Source organism: Lytechinus pictus, chromosome 11 (assembly GCF_037042905.1).
Source record: "Lytechinus pictus isolate F3 Inbred chromosome 11, Lp3.0, whole genome shotgun sequence".
Taxonomy (NCBI): Eukaryota; Metazoa; Echinodermata; class Echinoidea; order Temnopleuroida; family Toxopneustidae; genus Lytechinus; species Lytechinus pictus.
In genome coordinates, this window is record NC_087255.1 from 16,477,790 (window position 1) to 16,502,555 (window position 24,766).

At 37.5% G+C, this 24,766-nt stretch overlaps 1 protein-coding gene across 1 annotated transcript in view; it reads right to left on the reverse strand.

The window, feature by feature from the left end:
* Positions 1-3,955: 3,955 nt before the first annotated feature.
* The window catches only part of LOC129271518 (ciliogenesis and planar polarity effector 1-like), a 29,597-nt gene continuing 8,786 nt past the window's right edge, over positions 3,956-24,766 (reverse strand). Inside the window, exons 3-9 of the mRNA XM_064106875.1 lie at positions 23,358-23,544; positions 13,418-13,652; positions 12,113-12,339; positions 11,474-11,700; positions 10,743-10,910; positions 9,891-10,127; positions 3,956-9,114 (exon numbers count right to left, since the gene is read on the reverse strand). Coding sequence (XP_063962945.1) covers positions 6,670-9,114; positions 9,891-10,127; positions 10,743-10,910; positions 11,474-11,700; positions 12,113-12,339; positions 13,418-13,652; positions 23,358-23,544 — 3,726 coding nt within the window. The 3' untranslated portion in view covers positions 3,956-6,669. The remainder of the gene's footprint in view (positions 9,115-9,890; positions 10,128-10,742; positions 10,911-11,473; positions 11,701-12,112; positions 12,340-13,417; positions 13,653-23,357; positions 23,545-24,766) is intronic.

The following is a 24,766-nucleotide window of genomic DNA, read 5'->3' on the forward strand; positions in this document are numbered from 1 at the left end:
TCCCCCCCTCCACCTCCATGAATCTCTCTCTCTCTCTATTCCCTAACCTCCTCCCTCATACGTCTTCATTCTCTATCTCGGTCCTTTTACTTCATCCTTCACTTCTATAGGCCTACTCTCAGTCCCCCTCTCCTCTTCATATCCATTCTACACCCCTACCTTCCCCCTCCCTTGAAATGGAAACATACATACTTGAAACACAAGGAATAAGGGAAATGATGAATACGAACATTCACTTTTGGACAGAATATTAAAACTTCCTATCAAGATTTTCACCTGAAAGGACCTTCAACCTTGATCCACTTTCTGTACCTTAAATCCTTTTCCCCCCTCACATAAGTCATTTCATATCATCTGTGACATCAAATTATCATCCCAAACCCTCTACTTTGATTAAATACTTTTAACATAATAAACATGATATTGATATTTATCAAAGTAAATTGATCAGGGGGGCGTTTCATGAAAGGACTTGTCGGACATTTTATCCGACAAGTCCCATTTTATCCGACAGTTACCATAGTAACAGTACCTCTCAGCCAATCAACATCAGAGAAAGATGTCAGATCTGACAACTTGTCGGATGAAAATGTTGATGAAACACTCCCCTGGAATGACCTTCGACACTGACCGGATAATAAAAACTGTTAGCCACATCAAAGTTTAACAGAATCATGACTTATAATTTAAAAATACATGTAAATCTATGAATTTCAAAACTATAACCTTTTCATTAATTTTCATTTAAAATCTTTAACCATGGATTGAACCAAAATGACCTTTGACCTATATCTTTATACCTGAAATTAGATTCATCCATTTGCTGATGGACCTTCAGAGCTTTCCATGACAGGACTTGTTGGATGTTTTAGTAGTTGACGCAGAACTGCGTGCATAGTTACCATAATAAAAGTCAGCATAGTTTGGAATAAACTGCATATTGTGTTCATGGTTAAATATGTTTTGGGAGAAATGAAAACAAATGACCGATTTAGTCAATTCACAACTGAGCTAATTTTGAACAATGCTTCAATGGGAGAGGTGTGGCATGAGTGAAGCTAGCATATGATATTTAAGAAAAGGAGGGGGGAGTTGTGGAAGAGAAAAGAATAATATGGATTTCTAAGAAAAGGGAACAATATTAAGAGAGAGGAGAGGGAAGAGGAAGAAGAAGAAGAGGAGGAAGAGGAAGGAGGGGGAAGGCCAATCCTAATACATTAGGATAAGGGAAAGGATGATGAGGAAAGAATACAATTAAACTCTAAGAAAATGGGGGAATATTAAGGAGCATAGGAGAATGGGAAGGATGAGAAGGAGAAGGAAAGGAAAGGAGAAGAACACAAATGGGGAGAAGGGGAAAAGGTAGAAAAGAAGGAGAGGAGGGGATGAGAAGGAGAAAAAGGGAGGAGAACCAGCAAAAAAAGATGAGAAGAAAATGAGGAGGAAGCAAGGTGAAGAACAATAGAAAAAGAAGGAAAACAAGCAAGGGATTGAAAATGATAAGAAAGTGGAGGAAGGGAGGTAAAGGAGAGAAAGACAAACAACAGCTAGACTGAGTGCAATTCATAACAAGGGCCAACCATGATTCACAAACTACCAAGTGAAATGATGTATACTAAACATGTGGGTTGTAACATGCTGAATTTTATTCATCTTTTATACAGCACCAATCAATATCTCATGTACTTCTTTATCACATCGACAAGCTATGGGTCTATGTATATCACAAGATTTCTTTCTGTTTTCCACAAATCTCCTTATTCATGCAACAACAACAACAAAAAATACACAATATTCTCTTGGATCTCAAGAGATAGAAAGAAAAATTATGAATAAAGAAAATAATTAGATTAACCATTACTGGACATTAAATGAGTGTTGCAGGCAAGCAAAGCATCTTTTCTATTTTGACTTTTCTTCTTTGGAAACATTGAAGCAATGGACTGTTTACTTCAAAAGGTCACAGTCACAATAATACACAAACATTTGATGTAGGGAAAATTAAATCATACAAACAAATGTGTAGATATATTGCAATGTTTGCACATTTCAAATGGCAATGCTTTTATATGTTCTTAGGAATGATTTGATTTCAAATTCAAATTAAATCATATTCTACAATGCTGTTCCACAATTGGTGTCTCTGGGCACTAGTACACAAATACAAGACTTAATTAACAATAAAGTCTCAGCAATGAATATAATCTATCTCAAGCCTATTTACAGGCACTGTTATCATCATGAAATATAGTTGTACTGTTTAATTAGTTACTGTTGGAAAGTCTACTTCAAGTTCAAATAAAATCATAAAATTAGTCATCTTTAAGACCCAATTACAGTAGAGAGTTTACTAAATCAATTAACCTGTTGATTAATAATCATGATTCCCATACATGCAAGTTTCCATTAATAGTGTCCTTTTGTGTAATTTAAGGTCAAGTTCTTCTCATTTAATAAAATATTAAATATTTAAATGTTCCATGTAATAATCTTGTGACTTTGCCTTAACCCAAATTAATAACATTACTGCGAAAAAAAAGTATATTTTTTGTTTCACAATTCCTTCACAAGCTATAACCCAACGAAACCTGATAAAGCATATCTGCTGAAATTATGAACAAATAAAATATCAACTAAAGTGCCTGCAACAAACAATGTTGCTGTTTTGTTCACTTCTTAATACACATACATGAACATGGCCATTAATATTGCACAAATCAAATTTGTTAATGCAGCAAAGATGCACAAATTATATCTATAGTATGAAATTATATACTCTATACTATAGTACAAAATTAGACACTTGCATAACCCAACAAAAGTAAAAAAAAAAAAAAAAAAAAAAAAAAAAAAAATGAGATGGACATGATAACAAAGTTCTACATTTCCATACGAGTTTTGTTCTTTAAAGTGTTGCATACTTATGAAATTGACAACAGCAGATGTGAAGTAATTACATGTAGCTTGATTTGATGAGCCTGCGCCTATGACTGTTTAAAAAATATATATGGCGCAATATAAATGCTGTGGATCATCATCAGCATCACTTATTAGCTCTTTTTCTCAAAAAGGCACTTTGTGAAAATGGTTGACTACTTCCCAAGTAAAAGTAAAAGTATAAATGGTGAGTATACCATTTACTACACAGTCTACACAGCAATCTTTTAGGTTAACAATCGTATGGAAATGACAAAGGAATTAAGAAAATGCAGTTACTAAAACATAATAATGATAGTAATTAACATTATGCAATGCTTAAATGTATATAGCACTTAATGTGTTTCTAGACACTACATTCTACTACCCAATTTCAAATAGATGATTCATATCTCCGTGGTATATATTGTATGTCAATTATACAGGTTGTACACCATGTACATGATAAAATAAACGTATTACAGTATTGTACATACTCTAGTACAGTATATATATAGTTGGCAGTACAAATCAATGTCTCAGTGTTTTTGCTTGAAGCTTTAATAATAATTTACTTATTATAATTTACTTAATAATGAATTTAATTTCATATTTACATTATATGAACTTGCCTTATACAAGAGTTGCAGATAAATGATAATTTAGCACAAAAGGTGGTGTATATGAAAAAAAATGTTGCAGAAAGCTTTCCTCTAAAATTATTTACAACACAGTGTACAGTACTACATATTTTTGTCTCATAGACAAATCAAAATAAATATAAAAAAAGGAATAGAAGTATATATTCAAATTATACTGCAAGAATATGCAAGTTCCAGATTATATTTGGCATTCACATCCACACATACAGTTAAGTTCAGTTAGGCCCAGCATTATATTTCAGAATTTTCCAAAATGAACCTACATGTACATGATATTGAGTCACTGGAATAGGCACATTACTGAGAAGAACATATACATAATTTTGGCTCAATTTGCTATGCTTTTTAAAGAGTAATTTGATATTTTTTTTGTGTTGTCTAATTATAATTTTTTTAAATCATATAAAGCATTTTGGAAATTTTATTACTATTATCATTCATTACATGTATATCTAATGGTCTCAATACAGGGCTGCAACATAAAAAAATGAGATTTTATAACCTGCAAAAGTATGAGTGATATCTCACATAATTTCAATTTTCTGTTTGACATGACATGAGTGATATGAATACAATGTAGCACAAAATTGTTGGTTTGTGAAAGGCATTTCGAGGTCTTAATTTGGTCCATTTTGATGGTGAAAGGAGAGTGATATGTCTCTCTACATAGCTAGAAAATGTGGACCTGCAAATTGCATATGGGTATCCATATTCTCTTGAAGGTAGAGAAATGGTCATCCACATGATACATGTAGGTTGATTTCATGTTACTCTGAAAGTTCTGACACACATACAGTACACAGAAGCGGATCTAGAGGGGGGGTTGGGGGGGTTGCAACCCCCAAAAAAAAAAAATCCGGGGACCATTTTTTTAAATCTTATCTTTTTTAGATGCAAGAAAACGCCATTTTCACACACAGATTTTCAAAAATTTTCCCTACTGTACACCCCCTCCCACACCCTCCCCCCTCGCTCGCTCCGCTCGCTTGGACTCGGTCGCTACGCTCCCTCGCATACCACCCCAACCCCCCCCCCCCATTTATAAAAAGCTGGATCCGCCCCTGGTACATGATGTACCTTGGAAAGGGAGTATGATTATGTAAATGTGAGTATACTAGTACTTGCTAACCTAATTGATTTACTGCAAACATATACATGTAATGAATCATAAAGACCCCGTCACATCGTTCCGTGCAAGCCTTGCGAGTGATTGCCCGCAACTCACCTGTAACAAAGTTTGGAGCATGTTCAAAACATTTCTGCATGCAAATCAGACTTGTGTGCGCTTCTGTGGGCAACTGCGTGTGAGATGCGTGCGAGATACTGTCATTGCAGGCGATTTGCAGGTAGCAAAAATAGTTACCTGCAAGTCACACGCATGCAGGCTTGCACAGAACGATGTGACAGGGCCATAACTTATTATGTTTTTGATCAAATATGAATTGTGAAAGCTTACATAAAGGAATAGAGGTAATTAAATGACTTGAATAGATGGTAATCCATTGTTTTAATGGACTAGTAACAAAAAATTTGGAGATGGTTTATTTTACCTTCAAATTACAAGGGAGATAATCTAATTCATGATATAAATGAAGGTTATCAAACATGATCATTGACTTACATGTACTTTTGAAAATTAATTCCCCTAAGACTGATTTTAAATGACTATGAGCAAATACATTCTTCACTGATGGAAACCACTTTTTGAATTCATGACATTCTCTTCTGACCCAACAAAGAATCGGGGATCTACTTGCTGCAAATTTCAGGGGACACTTTCAAGAAGAGTCTTATCAGTGATTTTCACTGACTAATTTGCTCTCAGCCAATCAGATGCAAGGATTTCAGAAGCTTATAACAGTTATCAGAGAAAATCACTGAGACACCTCTGCTTGAAATGCTCTCCTGATGAAATTCTCTTGTACCAAACTTTTATTTTCAAACTCGATGCAATTAACCCAGCACGATAAAACAACCCAAATATTGTTCTATGTGATTTTCAGTAGGAGCTCAACAACAGTATTTCTTTTATAGTAGTCATATTTTTTTAGTATTAAAACAATATCCACTGTACTATGCTATCTTTGGGGAAATTTGAAGATTCTTTAATTCATTCACCTTTGAACAATAGAGTGAGAGAGTCGGTATACTTTAAGTGACTGGCAACACTGAATTCCATCTTCCTCAAAAGGTACATGTACATTCTGCACATTCTATGACAGTGATCATTCCCCTCTTTGTGAATTGGGTTGGGATAATCCACTGCTAAATCATAATTTTTGTAGCGGAGAATCTCCTCTTTCACAATCAATTCCTAAAAAATAATTTCTGGCTCCCTTTTGCGGTTTCATGGCTCCTGGTCACAAATTATTTACGGAATAGAAATTAGTATCAAGGGGTGGGGAACGCCAAAGACTGCATGAATGTCAAACATATGTTTAAACACCAAGTGATGTGTAGATTGCAGCGGATTGATTCATGCTTTATAAAATGCCATGCTCCATACCTTATAAACCATAAAGAATAACCTCGACAGACCACCCACTTTCTAAATTCAACCATAATCAACATAATTGCCCGTATTCAATTTATGAGAACTTGAAGCCAACAGCAATCTTTATAAGAGAAATCTATTGAATATTGAGTACATATTGTTTCATTCACAGATCTTCGATCCCATACTCTCAAAGCCATTTTCATGCCATTGAAAGTAACTTTGTTACAAGGTACAATATGTTTATCTTGATCATCATGAGTTAAGAAGTGTGTAAGGTAAGGGTCACCCATCAGATAAACTCTGTTTTCAGGAAACATTGAATCTGTAATCACCCACCATCACATACACATAACTAAACAGAAAACTACACGAAACATGCTTGGTTCAACTACTAAAATGATACAGTGAACACATGAAGGATTGGGGAGTGTGGTGGTGCAGTGGCAACAAGTGTCGCTGATTGCCGACATTCGTTAGGCACATGAACTCTATGGATTTTGGAGCTTGGGTTGGTTATTCATGCAGACTCGAACAAGATGCCAGGGGGGTGTGTTGGTTGTGGTGAAGCTGAAGCTTTTTGGAGGAGAGTTCTACTTACTTCATCTCGGACTTTCTGGGTGTCTCACCGGTCGAATGGGGATGACCAAGGGTACCTTCGTCCTCGTCAGAATCTTCAAGAGAACTTACATCTGGCGAACTGGTGCTAGAAGAGCTCTGGTAGAAGTGGCCTTCGGTGCTGAGGATACCACCCCCACTGGGACTCCGCCTGAGGATCTCCACAGAAGGCCTCCTCATCTTTACTCCGTCTGATAGATCAGGGTGCGGATTAGAGAACAGAGTGTCATCACTGGCCATACATGTAGGTAGGTTGTTCCTGGAATCAACCTGCAGTTTGCCCAAAATTGGAGTTTCTGCAGAACCTGGATAACTTTGGTCTTGACGTGTTTGGGAAACATCATCAGATGCATCAGATTTACTTGCATTGTTCCTCCTCTCATGACTGAAGTCAGCCATTTCATATTCAGTGACGTCATTCATCCTTCTAGGGTCACTGCTGCTTCTCTTTTTATGAGTCAGCTTCTTCGATGATTTTCTGTCCTCTACATCAATAGATTTGGCTTTTGATTTAGGTTTTTTTGTAATAGACATTGTCATCTTTCCTTTGAGTAACTGGCTGATATTTGGGGAATTCCTACGCTTTTCCTCGCTAACTACAGGCAGCTGACGACGCTTCTTTCCAGTTTCTTTAACCTTTGGAGTGATCTCTCTGCAACTGGTTGCTTCAGTGTAATCCAAGAATTCGCTTCCAACTTCATTTGGGGATCTCTCCAACAGAGGATGATTGTCATTTGCATTGACTGATGCACCCAATGGAAGAGAGTCTACAAGGTTTTCACTAGAACCTGACTTCTCGATAACTATTGCAGGTATACTCCCAACACTGATGGGTCTTGACATATCTACTGGTGCAACTTCTTCCCCTAGAAGGTGATCATCCTCTACAGAAGCCTTCTCATGACCCGTTAGTTTTGTCTTGTCTTGTCTACTGACCGAAGAGACTCTCTTTCGCCTTCCAGAATGCCTATGTCTCCCTGATAACGCTGAATCCTTCTTTTTACTACGTTTACCAGCAAAGGTAAATTGCACTTTGACATGAGTTGATGTATCCTTTGATGATATATGAGCATGTCTTTCTTCAATTTGCAAGATACCAGGTGCATACACCTGCTGCAGGAGCCACATGCTCACTAGGATCAGCTGCTGAGGAAGTTTAACCTGCATGACTGCCTTGGACTCTTCTGCAGGGTTGTCCAATTTCTGGAATCTCTGAGAAGGTTGTCTTCCTGACCATTTGCTCAACCAATCCACAAGCTTTACAAGCTGTTGAAACTCCTTCCCAAAGCCCAGCCTGATTACTTTAAATCCCTCGGCAACAGTGATGCCCGTAAAGCAGGAGTCTTCTTTCTTTTTCTTCAGCTGGACAGTGTTCCTACTTCTTGATGATCGCCTTTCCCTTTGTCTCCTTGGGCTTTCACTAATAGATCCAGACAAACTTGTCTGACTGTTGCTCCGCTGAAGTGGTAACCTGGGTATTTCTGTGACATCTTCCCTTTCAAGAGGCCCACCAAATAGCGTTTTGAATAGTCCTGGACCATGAATTTTGGATGGAACCGACTTCATCTCACCATGTTCCACACTAACATCTAAAGCTTGATGTCCAAACTGCAGATCATTCATGTTCAAGGATGGCAGACTCACTTTCTGTTGTCTACCAGCATTCTTTTTTATTTCTGTATTAAACACCTGTTTGTGGAAAGACCTAATCAAGGGGAGCTCAGTGTGAGACATGAATGCATCTTCTTGAACTTGCTTTCCGAACGTCACCAAATAGAAAGTCTCCAGAAAGTGAAGGTAGGCAGAACTACCTTCAAACTCCCTGGAACCGACTTGGAACTGCCTCACTTCCTCAGAATTCAGACGGCTTCCATTATTCTTCTGAGGAGTGGCACCATTACTCTCTGTTGTCGTATCAAATACAGAATCATCTTCTGCTTTGGACATAATACGGTTTCTTGGTGCCGTGTCTTCATTAGCCTCAAAGACACTGTCATCCAAACTCCTGAAGGAAGATTTACGGATGTTCCGCTCCAGCATCCTCTTTTTGCTCTGCTTCTTGTAGTGAGCCATCAATGTCTCAAAGACTAAAGAAGTAGTTTCACCTTGAGGGACTTCCTTGCTGTCTTTCTTTTTCTTATGCTTCTGATCCGCAGGGACCTTCTTACGCCTCAGCTTCTCCTTCAGCCGTCCAAATTTTTCCTCCAGGAAAGGTGGGAGATCGCGTGTGTCATAGAAGTGCCTGCCTAGTATTGACACTGTCTCTTTAGTGAGAGGGAGCTCAGCAATTGCTGTCATGAGGATGTCATTGACTTCATTCTCCAGCTGAAGAAATCTTGAGAATGGGTAGAGGCACTCCGCCCAGTCTAGGACAGGTTTCAGTAATTTCTCTGTCTTCTCATGTTCCTTCAGATCAGCAGTTTGCTATACGAAATATCAAAGGATACATGAAACAGATAAATTAAAACAAAAGGCTTTAAAAATCTTGAAAACGGATACATCACATTATTGATTTATTTTGATGGAAAACTTATAAAAGTGCCAGTTTGAATAAATTATTAGAGTACAGCTTATATTGAAAAGAAAGTATCAAAGCCCCTACATTTACATGGTTACACATACATGTATTTTCATCACATTTATGAATGCCCACATAATGACAATCCAGCAAAAATATCCTTACAGAAAATAAAACAAAAATTAAAAGGTTCTTTGCTTCATTTAATGAGCATTTGTTTGTGTATACTCAAATAGGTTCAATTTCAAAGGACGGATTGCAGCTTCATGATAATAACATATGAAGTAAATTGAATCAGAAGCATCAAAGATCTATGGAGTTTCAAGTGGGATTCTCGGCTTCTAGGAACTTAACTCTTGCCATTAGATGATTGGATCATGAGCTTTTCAAGGGACATACATGTATTTAGCACATGTATATACTTGAATAATTCTGGACCAAAAGGCCCATATTCTCAAAAGAGGTTTTGATTGCGACATGGTACAAAACCATGGCTTAAGCATATTTCTCATATTATCACACTTCCCTTTTAGCACACACTTTGAGCAATGAAATAAGTGTAATTATGTAGAAAATCTGCATGGTCTATGATTTTGTACCATGGTACAATTGAAACCTTTTTAGAGAATATGAGTGAAAGATAGAGGTGAAGATGGAAATATGAAAGGAAATGGATCACTACCTGAACATGAGTGGATCTCTCCTTGCTTGTCTGATACTTGCGGACAGCTAAAGATAGCTTGTCTCTCACATACAGCATCCAAAGGAGACAGCATAGATCCCTGAAGCACTTCAAGACCGATCCCTTGGTGTTGCTGTCAAGGTTGTTGTTAGGATCATCCATACCGGAGAGAATGTCCACTGGGTAGGACAGGTGGGCCTGAAGCTGAGCTGGTAGCTCTACTGAAGATTCTTTGGGCTGATGGGACATTTCAGGAATAAAAGATATTAAAATAATCACATGATCTTATGATGTTTGTTCCATTCTCTCTTCCAGTCTACTACACCTATCTTTCCCATTCATTTCACTAATTCAAAAATTAAAGCATAAATGAACTTTCACTGTTACTATTGTTCATCTGGGGCCCATTCCATCAAGACTTAAAAAACCCTTGATTGTGATTGGCTGCTGAGCCTTATTAACATGGTTGTTGTCATAATGGCAAAGTTATCCTAGTTGTAACTCTTTATGAACTGGGTCCCTGGTACATGTTTCAAAAAGCTGTCTGTAAGTTACAGGCAACTTTACAAACGACTGGTGATTCTTTGTTGTGGTAGATGATATACATTAATTTCACATCGATAGTGATTTAGCGCCTAAGAAAGGATCACCAACCGTTAATAATTTCGCTCGTAACTTACAAACAGCTTTATGAAACACCTGCCGGTCTCTTTTGAAATGTTATCAATATTGATAAACCAATATGCATATCTAGTGGAGACAATTCTGAAGCACTTTGTAACTGCAAGGAAAAGGCGCTACATGTATACCAAATACTCTATGGATCGTTATGGAATAGGTAAATCAACTAACCTTCCATGCTTTCTCCTTCTCCTGCACCTCTCTCAACTGCTCCACATACCATCTGGCACACGGCAGACTGCAGTGAGAGGCATTGAGGACCAGTAGGATCAGCTGCACCAGGTCGTTGATCTCACGTCTCCTGTCATCCTCTTCAAGAACTTCTGGAGGATCAGAGTCCTATACAAAATAAAGAAAAACAGTTTCAGTACAAGACTATTTTACATGAGAGCTCATAAACAGTATGATACTGGGGTATCATTGGTCGTATCAGTCCGGAGCATTGTGGGGGATCAGCATTGATGTCACGTCTCCTGTCATCCTCTTCAAAAGAAACAAGACTGTGCTTCTTTACTAAGAGGCCATAGTAGGATTGCAAAATCTTGTGCAATTTACACTCCCATCTATCTAAGTTTTGTGATTTAACCTTAAAGCAAAAGACTGATATTGCCAACATCAATGGTGAGGCGATTGTGAATCCTTTGACTCTTGCTCAGCTACAAATTTGTTATAAAGATGTAATGGCTATGAAGATAGAGTATGTACTAGGACTCTGTAACATAAATGTTTGCACTCAATCACTAAAGGCCAATTACCAATCAAGATCATCGTTGTTTGCGCACTTTGTTCATAACACTGACAAAGAACCAATCAGAGAGATTCTTTCATACTTGCAATTCATTGCAAACCTCTATGTTACAGGTCGCAGGAGACGTTTACGAATATACATGACTTCAACCTACATTTGGAATGTAATCAGGTTGTGGGCAGTAGTACGGTGGGGCTGGAAGGTAGAATTCTTCTGGGACCAACGAAGTGAAGCCTTTGGCCAGGGCGAGGCACTCTTCCATCATACTCTCAAGGAGCCAGTGGCTTGGGTCCTGCCTGCTCAAGGTGGCTGCTGTCAGGATGTCAGTCAAGGTCTGGCTCAACTGAACCTGGGCCAGCTTGTCCTCCTCTACCAAAGAACCTGGATATAATTTTAATCACATTTTGAGAAAAGTTTTACCAGTTTATGCATCCTTTTAAGCATACAGCAAATTTAGATTTGAAGTTTGCTTGATTCCACTGAAAGTGTATAAAGTCAAATAGACCTTATTCTCTCTTTACTTTTGAAGCTCTCACTGAATTTCTTCTGCATTCAATCAAGTACTTGTGCGGATATTTGTTGATCGATCAAGTTATATATTTTTGAAGCATTTACTGAATTTCTTCTGCATTCAATCAAATGCTTGCGAGGGTTTTTTAATCAATCAAGCTGTATAATATATTTAAAGAATAGGATGTGCCTTTTCAAGCTCAATGGAAATCACAAAATTCATTTTGGGAAAGTTATTGATGGTTTTGGGTTGGCAGGTCACATTTATCCTGTCTGCACTTACACACTGATGAGCTCTTCCTCATCGGCATCGCCGGCAAGTCTAGAAGGGAGCCATAGGATCCTCGTCTCTGGCTCCCTGAGAAGGATCCGGCTCTCTGGACCTTCTTCCCTGGAGTAGGGGATGCCTGGGGGTCCAGGATAGGGGTCTGGAGGACGGAGTTGAGCCCTTCCCTTAGGAGATTGGTGGGAGATAGGTTCGGTGGTAGAATGAGGGATTCATCAAGCATGCTGAGATGAAAATAAACAGGGAAGATAAAGTTAAAGGTCAGATTGTATATTAAAAAATTGATTGCCTGACTGTGGAGACTTTGACTTAAAGGACAAGTCCACCCCAAAAAAAAATCGATTTGAATAAAAAGAGAAAAATCAAACAAGCACAACACTGAAAATTTCATCAAAATCGGATGTAATATAAGAAAGTTATGACGTTTTAAGTTTTGCTCAATTTCACAAAATAGTTATATGTACATCCTGGTCGGTATGCAAATGAGGGAACTGATGACATCACTCACTATTTCCTTTGTACTTTATTACATGAAATATGAAGTATTCTAATTTTCTCCCCATTGTCCTGTGAAACAACGTTTTATTTCTCCCTGAAAATGTGGAATTACATGTACCATTGTTTAACATTCTATGGATCAGTCAAGTTGGTCCTTATTGTCAAATCTGTAAAAAATGAAATATTGTATAATTCAAACAATAAAAAACAAAAGAAATAGTAAATGAGTGACATCATCGATTCTCTCATTTGCATGTGACTTAATTGTGCATATAACTATTTTGTGAAAAATAAGCCAAACTTTAAAATGTCATAACTTTCTTATTTTACATCCGATTTTGATGAAATTTTCAGCATTGTGCTTGCCTGATTTTTCTCTATTGATTCAAACCAACATTTTTCTGAGCTAGACTTGACCTTTTAATTAATTATACCTGCTCATATGGCGTTCAACACTTACTTTATCAGAAGTCTCAAAGCGCTCTACAGTAATGCAGCATAATTACCCTGGCTATAGGCGGGCACCTCACATGTGCACTGCATTTTAAGAAATAAATTCCTGCCAGGTACCCATTTGCCTCCCCTGGTTTGAATGCAGCAAAGTGCGGATCAATTGCTTGACGAAGAAATTATGCCATGGCTGGGATTCGAACCCCCGACCCTCAGTTTGAAAGTCAGGAGACTAGTCCACTGGGCCACTTCACTCCATATAACAATCTAATCTAAATTTTGGTCTAAAAATTACTTTGACTTATGGAAGGTCAACCTATGCAAGTTAAACATTTAACTTATTTCCAACAATACCTTGGAGGTTTTGTTCCAAGCTGGCTTTGAATCTGTGTTGAATAAATTGCTGACAACGCAAAGGCACTCTTCCAGTCCCCTAGCTCGTGAGCAAGCCAGACAGCCTCGGGTACCAGCCCAGACACCAGCAACAGGTTCAATGTCATGTTGACTGTCCACTTGTCCGAGAGCTCCTGCTGCCGGACACTGGAGGTGATAGACTCATGGGTTATCTGGATTTGCCTTTCAGTAATTCCTACAAGCAAAATAGAGAGATATACAAATGGGCTGTTCCAGAAAATTGCAAAAACCTACAAACAGAACTAATAACATGTAGATATCACTTGAAAGCAGCTAAGACAGTGAAATGTACATGTATGAATCTGAAAGAAATAATGTCAAACCAAGTGTCATTTCATTTTGGCAAGGCATTGAAGTTGCCATAGCAACAAGATATAATTTTACTTATATTAATAGCTCAAGTTTGCAACACATTTCAAATCTGATATAAACTTTGAAATACTAGTAATCAAAGTTGGATATTGCCCAATTTGTTATTATGTCAGGTTTCTAAAAAACAAGTTAGAATTTCTTAACTTTTTGTACTTTCAAAAGTACGTCCCGCCCCTTTTCACACATAGGGGGTGTACGTTCAAGTCAAGTGCACATAATTTGGAAATGTTATGTTGTCATATGGTAATGTATATTGTGGAAGAGCAAATGGCCTGAGGAATGCAGCCTAAGAGCACATATATCACGCATGTACTGTAGTGTGGTGTTCTGAGCAGACTGCTTGCATCCGGGGGGGCACTCAAATTATATTTTGATGAGGAGTGTGCCTCACGAAACCCTGATATGGGGGTCTAAGGAACTGACCATAAGGGTAATATACATGTACGCGGTCTTGGGAACTAAATACATGTATATACCAGACGGTGTGAAACGCAGGGTCTACGGAACGGGATCGCGGTACTGTACAGTAGGTACATGTACATGTATGATGCACGCTAGCGCTGTGCATGTGGGCGCTAGCAGTGCATGGAGCTGCTAGCTGCTACATACACTGTACATGTACATGTAGGAGGGAGCTGTGAAAGGTGTGGTAGATGTATTCAGTGAATTGAAGCACCAATTGAAATCTTTCCTAATACAGGTACATGTCAATGTAAAGAGGAAGCAGTCAGCACACTTCGAAAAGTTGAAAGCTGACACAAATGGAGTCAATATCGTCCTTCAGCTTGACTTTGCTGAGATTGCATCCCTCATTCTACAAAATGAAGTCAACTCAGGCCACTGGGGTCACAAGCAGGCAACCCTTTTCATAGCTTATGCATGGATTGAAGCAAATGTCCGTGAAAGCAATACAATTGTTTCAAGTGAACTACAGCCCACCACAGCCCACCAAGCCTGGTGTGCATGCCTTCATGTCGTCCATCTTTCCACATCTAAAATCCAAGTACCCCGAGATCCAGCACATGGATGTTTTCTCTGATGGCACAAGCTCACAGTTCAAGCAACGCTTCCTGTTCTCTTACCTGTTTCCTTGGAAAAGAGACTTTGATGTGAAGTTGCAGTGGCATATGAATGTTGCATATTAATATCATCATATAGAGCAATGCTGACTAAATTTTGCACCACCTTGAAAATGGCAAACTTCAGTTCTTAAAAAAAGCCACATCATAAAACAAACAGCATCCATTTTCCAAAAACATCACAATGCAAAGACAAATACAACATGTATATTCATTTTAGTATCTGGTGCTTGGACAAAACCCTTAAAGTATACATCCAAAGAATCAAAAGTATTTTATAATGACTTTATGTGGTCATCATTGTAAAGGGGAAGTATTACTAATCAGATATATAACTTCACTTTTCAAAATAGTGATCAGAGATTGCAGAAATCAGCTCTCAAAAATGATTTATTTTCATGCCATATTTCTGCCTTCCACCGGTCCTCTTGCGAGCTCCAGCTGAGTGACGTCACACAATGAGCAGTGAGTAGCTGAGCTGACACCAGCCCATTGGAGACGATCTTTCCAATCAGCGTTTTTTGCTCTTAGAATTGTTTATTCCTCTTAAGATTGGTCTTGTTATATAGATAAAAGTTTGAATTTACTGAACAGTGAAAAAAAGTGCACATTTAACGTATTTTGGTGACCGATATTTAGCTTAGAATTTTTTTTTTTCAAGAAATATAGGTGAATAAACAAAGCATATTTTCACGTAGAAATCACACTTGCGTCACATTAATGTTATAGTCAATATAAAGCATAGACATTCTTCTTTATGACTGAACAAAAATTATGAAATTTCATTAAGTAGCAAAGTCAGGAATCACAAAAAAAACACGGCAATATCCATCGCGAAATGACTGAAATTGCAGTTGAATTGCCGAAGCATTATTAGGAAACAGCGGCGAGCGGACTTTCTTTCATATATCTTAAAAATGCCTTCCTGTTAGGGCGATGGTCTGTGGCCAAATGCGTTGGCCATTGTTTTGTCATGTGCGAGGACCCTGGTTCAAAACTCGGTTTTTTTTTTCTGGGTATTTTTTTTTTATTCCTTCCCCGTCCCTACCCATCTTTTTTTTCTCTTTTTATTTTCTTGTGAAATTCTATTCAGACCTGTATTTATCAAATCTTGCTTCTTAATTGCTGCTTTTGATTTTCAAGTTCTTGATTAGATTATTTCTACTCTTATTTGGGATGGGAGGGGTAGAGTTAAAAGTCAAGTCCACATCAACTAAAAATTATTTGAATAGAGTGATTTCCCTTGTTGTTTTTCAGGCATGAAAATTGGGTATGAAAAAAAAAGCTGAAAGGGTTTTGGAAATGTCGTTGACAAGACGGTGGGCGAAGCCCACCGCGGGCGAGCGGCTTGCCGCTCGCTGCTAACGGGTGGGGTCAAGGGGGCAACGCCCCCTTAAGCTCCTGGGTTTTATCAATTTTACAACTCCAAAAACCTGTTTGAGTTGAATGATTGTAATGAAAATTAAAAAAAATGATTTTTTTTTTTTTTTTTTTTTTTGGGAAATTCAGCAAACAAAAAACGCGAACGCGGAGAATTTTCATGCCTGTGTTTTTACTCAAAACAGTCATATACACAAAACAATGATATGCCAATTAGAGTTGTCACTCACATCACATTCGTTTCTATTTTTTGTGGCATTTTGTTTTTTATTCTTTGCAGATTTGACGATAGGAAACTCTTCATCTGATCACAATAGGTTATATTTACGGAACTGTTAAAATAGTAATTATATAAATTTGAATCAAAGTTTTTATGAAATTTCCTGCAATATCTTGTTATTTTTCTTTAAATTCAAATGAATTTTTGATTGCGTGGACTTCTCCTTTACTCTTAATGTAGGGAATGCATAGCAAAATTTATCCAGAAACAAAATTGTCTTAGAATATGCAAATCAGTAATTGGACACATGTTCACTTTTCTTTCATCCAGGCCACTTCCTCACATCCACCAGGCTTTCAGTCTGATGATGAACCATCACACAACATTCACAGTGCTTCACAATAAATATTTCACTTCTGTTCATACATGCAATAAATATTGTGGAAAACAAATAAAAGGCGTACCCATATTCAAATACCGTTTAAAAGGACAAATATATTATACCTTTCGAGAAAAATCAGCACGTTAAATATCTGATAACAAAACATAATTATGGGGCACTGCAAGAAACTTATGTTCAATTGCAAATCAAGCGTAAGTCTTAAATTCAAATTTAAGCGTAATAAGGTCGAGTTGCAATCGCAATTCAACTACATGTTTAATCAAAGGACTTTCCCTTGATTTGGGACGTGTGATTGAGTATAACATTTCTCGCAAAATGCCCTAGAAACATTAAAATTGTTCTTTCGTTTTAAATTGTGTGTTATTATTTTTGACAAGCTGTATTCCTGTCCGAGTAAAATTTCTTAGTTCTCTCCAAAACTGTGCTCAAAATTGTTTCCAAGATTGATAAAGAAATTTTTTCTTTTGTATCATTATCATTCCACAACTTGCAAACCGTAGGTCCTGGAAAGAGTGAAGAAAAAAATGGCTATATCCAAATCATAGTAAAAGGACATGATGGAATCTCCCAGATTGAGGTAGCAAGCAGAGACCAGAAGTCACCAGAGTTAGCAATTGTGCAGATCTGTGTGTAGAAGAGAGAAAAAAAGAAATAGTTTAAATAATCAAATCAAAGTATGAATTTAATTATCGTGATGATTGATGACGTGCGGTGGCATGTAATTCCCGGTCAACAACAAATGATAGTAGGTTTAGACACCTGAAAAGTTCCACTCAGAACACTGGTGCTCTACCTCAAGTGATGTTTGTGTAGGCCCCACTCCACTTCACTACCGCTACACTACCGTACATGTACGCCACACCTACCCGGGTAAGTGTGTAGCGTAGTGTAGGCTGTAGCAGTACTCCAGTAGTGAAGTGGAGACTACACGAACATCACTTGAGGTACGGTGCTCTCTGAGTCTCTGTGTCATTACAAAGATTGCATTTATCTTCATTGTTGAAGGCATTACGCATACATATATGCAGCAACACTCTAATCAGAAAGAAACACCAGACTCTAATTTTGGCCCACCCAAGGGTTCATTACATGCCGCCGCGCACAGAAAATTCAAGCAATAGAAGTCGTGGACCCAAGAAGTGAGATCCCAGCACGCGCGACCCACTAGTTAGAAATCCACTGCCAAACGCGGTTCGTGGTTAGTATACTAATACTTACTCGCAATACGTACTAGTAGTATACTAATACTAACCTCGCAATACGTGTGAGTGATTTTGGCCAGGAATCAGGGTAATCACTGCTGAAAATTTGTCTGGCTTCATGACATCGGCATCATGGTGATATAATTCTGTGTATAATAAAAACTTAAACATTCCTCTGAAACAGCAGATTTTCAGCCATGGTCCATACCACTCAGTCTCAGTGCTCCTAAATAATTTAATTGCCTGCCTGAGTCCTGACCAGTTTTAGAAATCTGAAGAAAAAATCTGCTGGAATTGTGCCACTCACACGTATTAAGTATACTAACCCCGCACCACGAACCGCGTTTGGCAGTGGATTTCTAACTAGTGGGTCGCGCGTGCTTAGCCTGGAGGCGTCTGGGATCTCACTTCTTGGGTCCACAACACACGACTTCTATGGCTTGATTTTTCTGTGCGTGGCGGCATGTAATGAACCCTTGCCTTGGGTGGAATTGTACAAAAACATTATTTCTAAAATAAAAACTTTTTAATTTTAATAGTAGTTATGCCAAAATGCATGATTCTAAACTTATATCAGATCTGTATCTGTCATCTGACCTGAATGCATCGTCAGAACAAGTACAGTTTCCAAACATGCTTACCTTGACTTTTGACTGGATCAAACAGCGTAGCCTGCAACATGCATCGGGAGCAAGTGAATGGGACCGTGCAGCTTGGAGTTTTTCAATAGTTAGTAGAGCAACACAACGAAGACTGTCGAGTGGACAAAATCGATCTTTCCAGTTCACAATTCAATAAAAAACGGGCAAAATAACACAGTTCTGGTTCCCTTATAGTCTGAAGTTGTCGAAAACAGAATTCGGATGTCACATTACATGAAGAAAACGGTAAATTCGGAAGATATTGAAGAGGTCAGTAAGGTGATTCAGAGTATTATGCACAGAGGGATGATGAGCTCGATTATTGTGTGACGTCATTATTCTCGACTGTTTTCACTGCGTGAACTGTCGGTCTGGGGGGCGGCTGGGGGGCTTAGAATGGTCTCTAATAATTTCATTTCTTGCATTTCCACGACATCGATAAGACTTTTTAGTGACATATTTGTGTATAAAAAGACAAGACCTTTCCATTCATATATAATTTGTCTATAATCATCACTTTCGTGAATTTTCTTTGTGTGTATACTTTAAGGACTTAAATCTTCAACTGCAAATGAAGTTAATTACAAATTGTCTATATGAAGATTGACATAGTGCATCAAATTAGTAGTCTCTCGTCACACAATAAAACGTAACTACATGTAAATGTATATGTATGTATGCATGAACATACATGTATACATATATGGGGGAGAAATTAATCAATTACTTTTACTGCATTCAAAATCACCCATAGAAGAACAAAGCCTAGCATTACTCATGCCAGTTAAATAAAAAGGAAATGGAAGAGCCGTGGTGAAGTGGTTCTGACTCTCGCCTTGTAAACAGAGCGTCGTGTGTTCGAATCCCACCGCGGTCTAGCGTCCTTTGGCAAGGAGTTAATCCACACTTTGCCACTCTCGACCCAGGTGCTAAATGGGTACCCGGTAGGATGCGAAAGATATTGTATGTTTGATTTTGCCAGCGCCATAATGAGGCTGCGATGAATGCAAGGAATGCTCCCCAGGGAGTGGATATTGTGCACTTTTCGTGCGGGATTGAAATGAATCCAATGACCGGGGTAATAATATGCTGTAACGCGCTTTGAGCCATTCAGGGAAAAGCGCTTTATAAAAATTGGCTATTATTATTATTATAATTATTACATTTTTCATGAAATCCTGAAATGAAACCCACTTAATGACGTGAGGCAATTATCCCAGGTTGAATATTAAAATACAGACCAATATCACCAAATTCTTTACCAAGAAAAGCTTCATCCTGTTACAGTTTTATAATCCCAATGATGACAGTATCTAGACCAAAGAATAGATTGCATTGAAATATTAATCATATCCTAATTTGATCAAAACTGGATATGAGTACAACTACAAATCAAAGGAAAACATAATCTTGAGCAGTCTCAAACTCGTGTACTCTACACGTACTGTACATGAATGTTTAACCCCGACTTTTTTAAAAAGAAACTGAGGAATTCCCTGATTTTTGGAAAAAGAATTTCAAACTTCCCAGATTTTTAGGAACTCCCTGACTCCTAAAAAATTCATGTACTCTGCTATTTCCTTACAAGATTTTAAATGCATGTATACTGCGGTAAAGAGGTATGAATATTCAGACTACTAGGGCTTGGAATTGTGAACTGCAGCTTCTCCAACAGCCTATACAAGACAGAAGTTGAGCTAGACTTCTCAAAGACCCATTTTCTTATCAAAAAACGACAATAAGGGTTTGTACCTGTGAATTCTGGTAAGTTTAATACATGTCCAGGGCCCACCAGAATCCTGCGGTCAATGGGTTTATGATATTAATCATAATAATGAATAATAATAGCTGGATTTATAAAGCGCTTTTTGCCTGAGGATACAAAGCGCTGCTATTATTACCCTGGCTTTAGCTTGAGCTACCATTACCAGCGCATGAAAAAATTAATCCTGTTGGGTACCCATTCACCTCACCTGGGTCAAGTGCAGCGCCAGTGTGGATAAATTTCTTGCTGAAGGAAAACATGCCATGGCTAGGATTCGAACCCACGACCATCTGTTTGAAAGGCCAGAGTCAGAACCACTAGACCACGACTCGCCCACAAAGCAAAGTACATGTATGCCACCAATACTGATTTTTCTACAACAGGGTTCCTCTTCTGATTTGATTGCTGAAGCATAAATAACCACAATCTGATTTCAATGACAAAAATTAATTTCTGTAAACATGTGACACAATCGATGTTCTCAACCGTCATAAGAGAACGGGGGGAAAATAAATCTGCTTCATTACACCACACTAATCTACAATCCCAAGTAACCATGGCAATGTAGTTTCGTCAGAAACAAGGCATGGGATTAAGTCCCAACAGGTGGCGGCTTGCTGTTGTCTGCGGTGCAAACAAACAACTCGTAAAAGCATTTTTTTTCAACTCCGCGTTGAACTCTTGTGGAGGCATCTGTCTAGGCTTGGTAAGATGCACCATTTATGCCAAAAATGTGTTTTTCAACAAACTCTTGCCACCTGCCTGCTTCAAGAACTAGGGTGGTAGGATTCATCATGTTATTTCCCTTGTCAAGTCTTCAGGGATGACTTGTGTTTATCACAAGAATCAGTTGGTTAAAGGGGGTTGATTGTGAGATACCCTACACTTTTAGTCAGGGTTTTTCAATATTCAGTTAAGGGCAACTTTTACTTGAAGTCTAAGAGAATTCTTGGATGCATACTTGTTTTAATTTTAGATTACTTTTTTGTTTTTGTTTTATTCTTTGTACTTTACTTCGTTTGACTTTGGTTTTCCCAAAAGATGACAAACTCTTTCTAAAAAGGCTTGGATAACATACCAACTGTTAGCTAAAAGACAATATGTAACCAACTAGATTTAGATAGGAGAAAAAATCATTAAAATGTCTATTAAACATACAAAATGTACAGTATGTCATCACCTTGCTTTAATAGAGGTCTATTATTACAGTAGATGGCACTATGTAATGAGGTCTGTAGCAAAATCACCTACGGGTACATGTAAATATTCATTATTAATTCTTCTTATTTGGTTTTCATTCATTCAAATGGAAACCTCCCCCAGTTTACTGTTTTATATAGGCCTACTATCTTAATTTTTCATCATCATTATCAACAGTAAATTTTATGGGACAGAGTGCCCGACGAGTTTAAAAAGAACCGTTTGGATCAGATGAACTACTTGTGTCACAGCCAGAATCGGAGACTACTCTGTAAAGGAGATTGGAGGACAGGTGCCTCATCGTTCATTGGCTAATCCTCGCTGTAAGAATCCACCAGGGTGCTAAGAGTTCACTGCCACTACTTCACTAATCGCCCACTTCCTCTAGCAGTACACCACAGGCGTATTCAGACCGCACGGAAGTTTGTGAGTTCCAGGTATTCTCTGATTGGGAAATTTACCATGATCCCCCTGATCAGAAATACCAGGTAGTTTTGCCAATGTGAAAGCAAAATACTTGTAATATCCCCCAAAGAAAATACCTCCTAAATAGCAGATACTAATGAAAATTACAAGAACTTGTGTAGGGATTTTTCCATGGTCACATATACTTTGGCAATGTAAAAGCAACTTGCAACAACTTTCTCAACTCAGGTAGCATTTCAGCAGGAGTACCATACCATTGCCTTGCCTGCTAATTAGACCATAAAGAGTACGCTCGTAACTTCAAAAACTCAACTGGATTGGGTCTGCTTTGAGTCAGTGAATGCGAAAATAATTATCTGGTATTTTGAGGCCTGAAACTCCTTCTCATAATCTAACAGGTATTTTTGTGGTTGAGGCGGTCTGAATAAACCTTACAGTGTAGCATACTGAAACATCTTCATATTGATTTCTTGCAATCTTTCTCTTGCTTTCTCAAGCTCTCTCTCTCTCTTATCTGTTGATTTCACAGTTGCTCCTGCAACTGGTCTTGTTTTTCTAAAGATGTTGTCTAGGGTTTGTCTAGGGTTTGTGTTCCACTTTTGATAATAGTTTTGGGCTTATACTAGATAGTTTAGTAGCTAAAATAAAACAAACTAGGTTTTCAATCAATCTGATACCATGGTTTATGCAAATTTCATGCGTTAATTAACTTAATTTTATGAACACTAGAAGTCTGGCACACACGTATGGAGAAGGGGTCCAATGTGCTTTTGTTACAGTGTGCAATTAAAATTCACGCTTAATCCTACAGTTCAACAGTCAACCATTTTTAATTAATGAGTTGCTATTTATTTCAATTAATTAAATCAAACAGTGGACTCCACCACAATAACAAGGGTGAATTTAATGCACTGGGATAATTTTTTTTATATAAATAGAAATGCCTGAAAACACACTAGAAATATTTCATATTGTGATGTGAATGTAGAAAAGATAAGAAGGAAATCAATCATCATTGTAATAGGTAAATACATGTATTTCAAAAAATATATTAAAAAAAATTCATTTCTCGGTTAGGATGCAGGGCCCATATGTGGGATTTTTTGAGAGGATGCTGTTCAAAATGGGTGTGGCATAGTGACATTGCTAATGCTAATAAATTTTTTATGTAACTATGAATAACATTACAAACCTGTCTTTGCCTGGATATGAAGTGAAGGAAGAGGGCTCGCTGAGCATGGTGGGAAGACATAGAGTGGCCGATTGGTGAAGTAAAGGGCCATAAAACGAGCAAGGCTCTGCACTGCCCTCTGTTGGCAAGAGTTGGCTAAGTAAGGCACATAGATTGGAGTTGAAATGGGAGATGCAGGTGGCAGTTTCTGTGAAGAGAGTGAAAAAAAAAAAATTGTGGAATGTAAGTATATTTCAGAGATTAAAAAAATACTTGTATACATATATAACATACTTGACAGCACATACAGGTACATGTACATACTAGAGTGCGATAATCACTTTAATGTTCATACATGTATACATGTACATGTAGGATTATTTTAAGCCTACCTGTTTTAAGAACATTTGAGTTTTTAATAGACTTTTTTGTGAAACCCAACACTAGGAAATTAAGTTGGTAGTACTAAATACTGATTCGCTGTGCGTTTAATGCTTTTTAATGCATCAATTTCTTAATTTCTTTTAAAAAATGTAATCTTCCTACTCTCCTATATTAATCAATTATGCAGTCAGAGTCCGAAGTACTGGTGAGCATTACTTGAATAACCATGGTGTTATATTCAATACATGAGAGATTAAATATTAATCTAGAGATTAACTAATCAACCCTCCCACACCCTCTGAAAGATCAAAAGTAATTCTCTGCAAACGTGCTCTGATTGGTGTACCATTCATTTACCGGTATGCATTCTGCATAACAAAAATCCCATAAAACCTACTCAGAACGATTAATTATTTCAATCCTTATTTGATCAGCTTTTATTCTTCAAATTGGCAACATTAATGATTTTCTCTGATTGCTAAAAAGAGATTGATAGAGAATGTTAAAATGTTTGAACTTGCATGTGCAAACAATGATTTATAGGTGTGAATTTCATTGCCAATTAAGAAATTTTAGTGATCATTTAATTCAATTTTTTTAACCATTGAATGGAATATACATATGGTGTCAGTTGGTAGAATTTGTTCTCTTTCTTCTGATGTAGTTTGCATTTTGGATTTAATATGCAACTTAAGTTTATGGGGCCAAACACAAACTTTGATCCTCTGTCATGAAAAATGGTGGTTTAATCTTTCAACAAAATATCAAAATAACATAAATGCTTAGAAATTGAAACTAAATATATATATAGCCAATTTTTATAAAGCGCTTTTCCCAGAATGGCTAAAGAAATGGCTAAAGAAACTAAAGAAATGTTTTTTCTCTGTATCAACCTAATTTCATAAAATAATCAAATAGATGCATGCAGTTTTCCTGGATGAAAAATAGCTCATATTTAGAAAAAGAAACATTTATGAGGAAAAATCTGTTTTTATTCATTTTTCATCTACAAACTAAATCATAAACCTACATGTACATATAAAAAG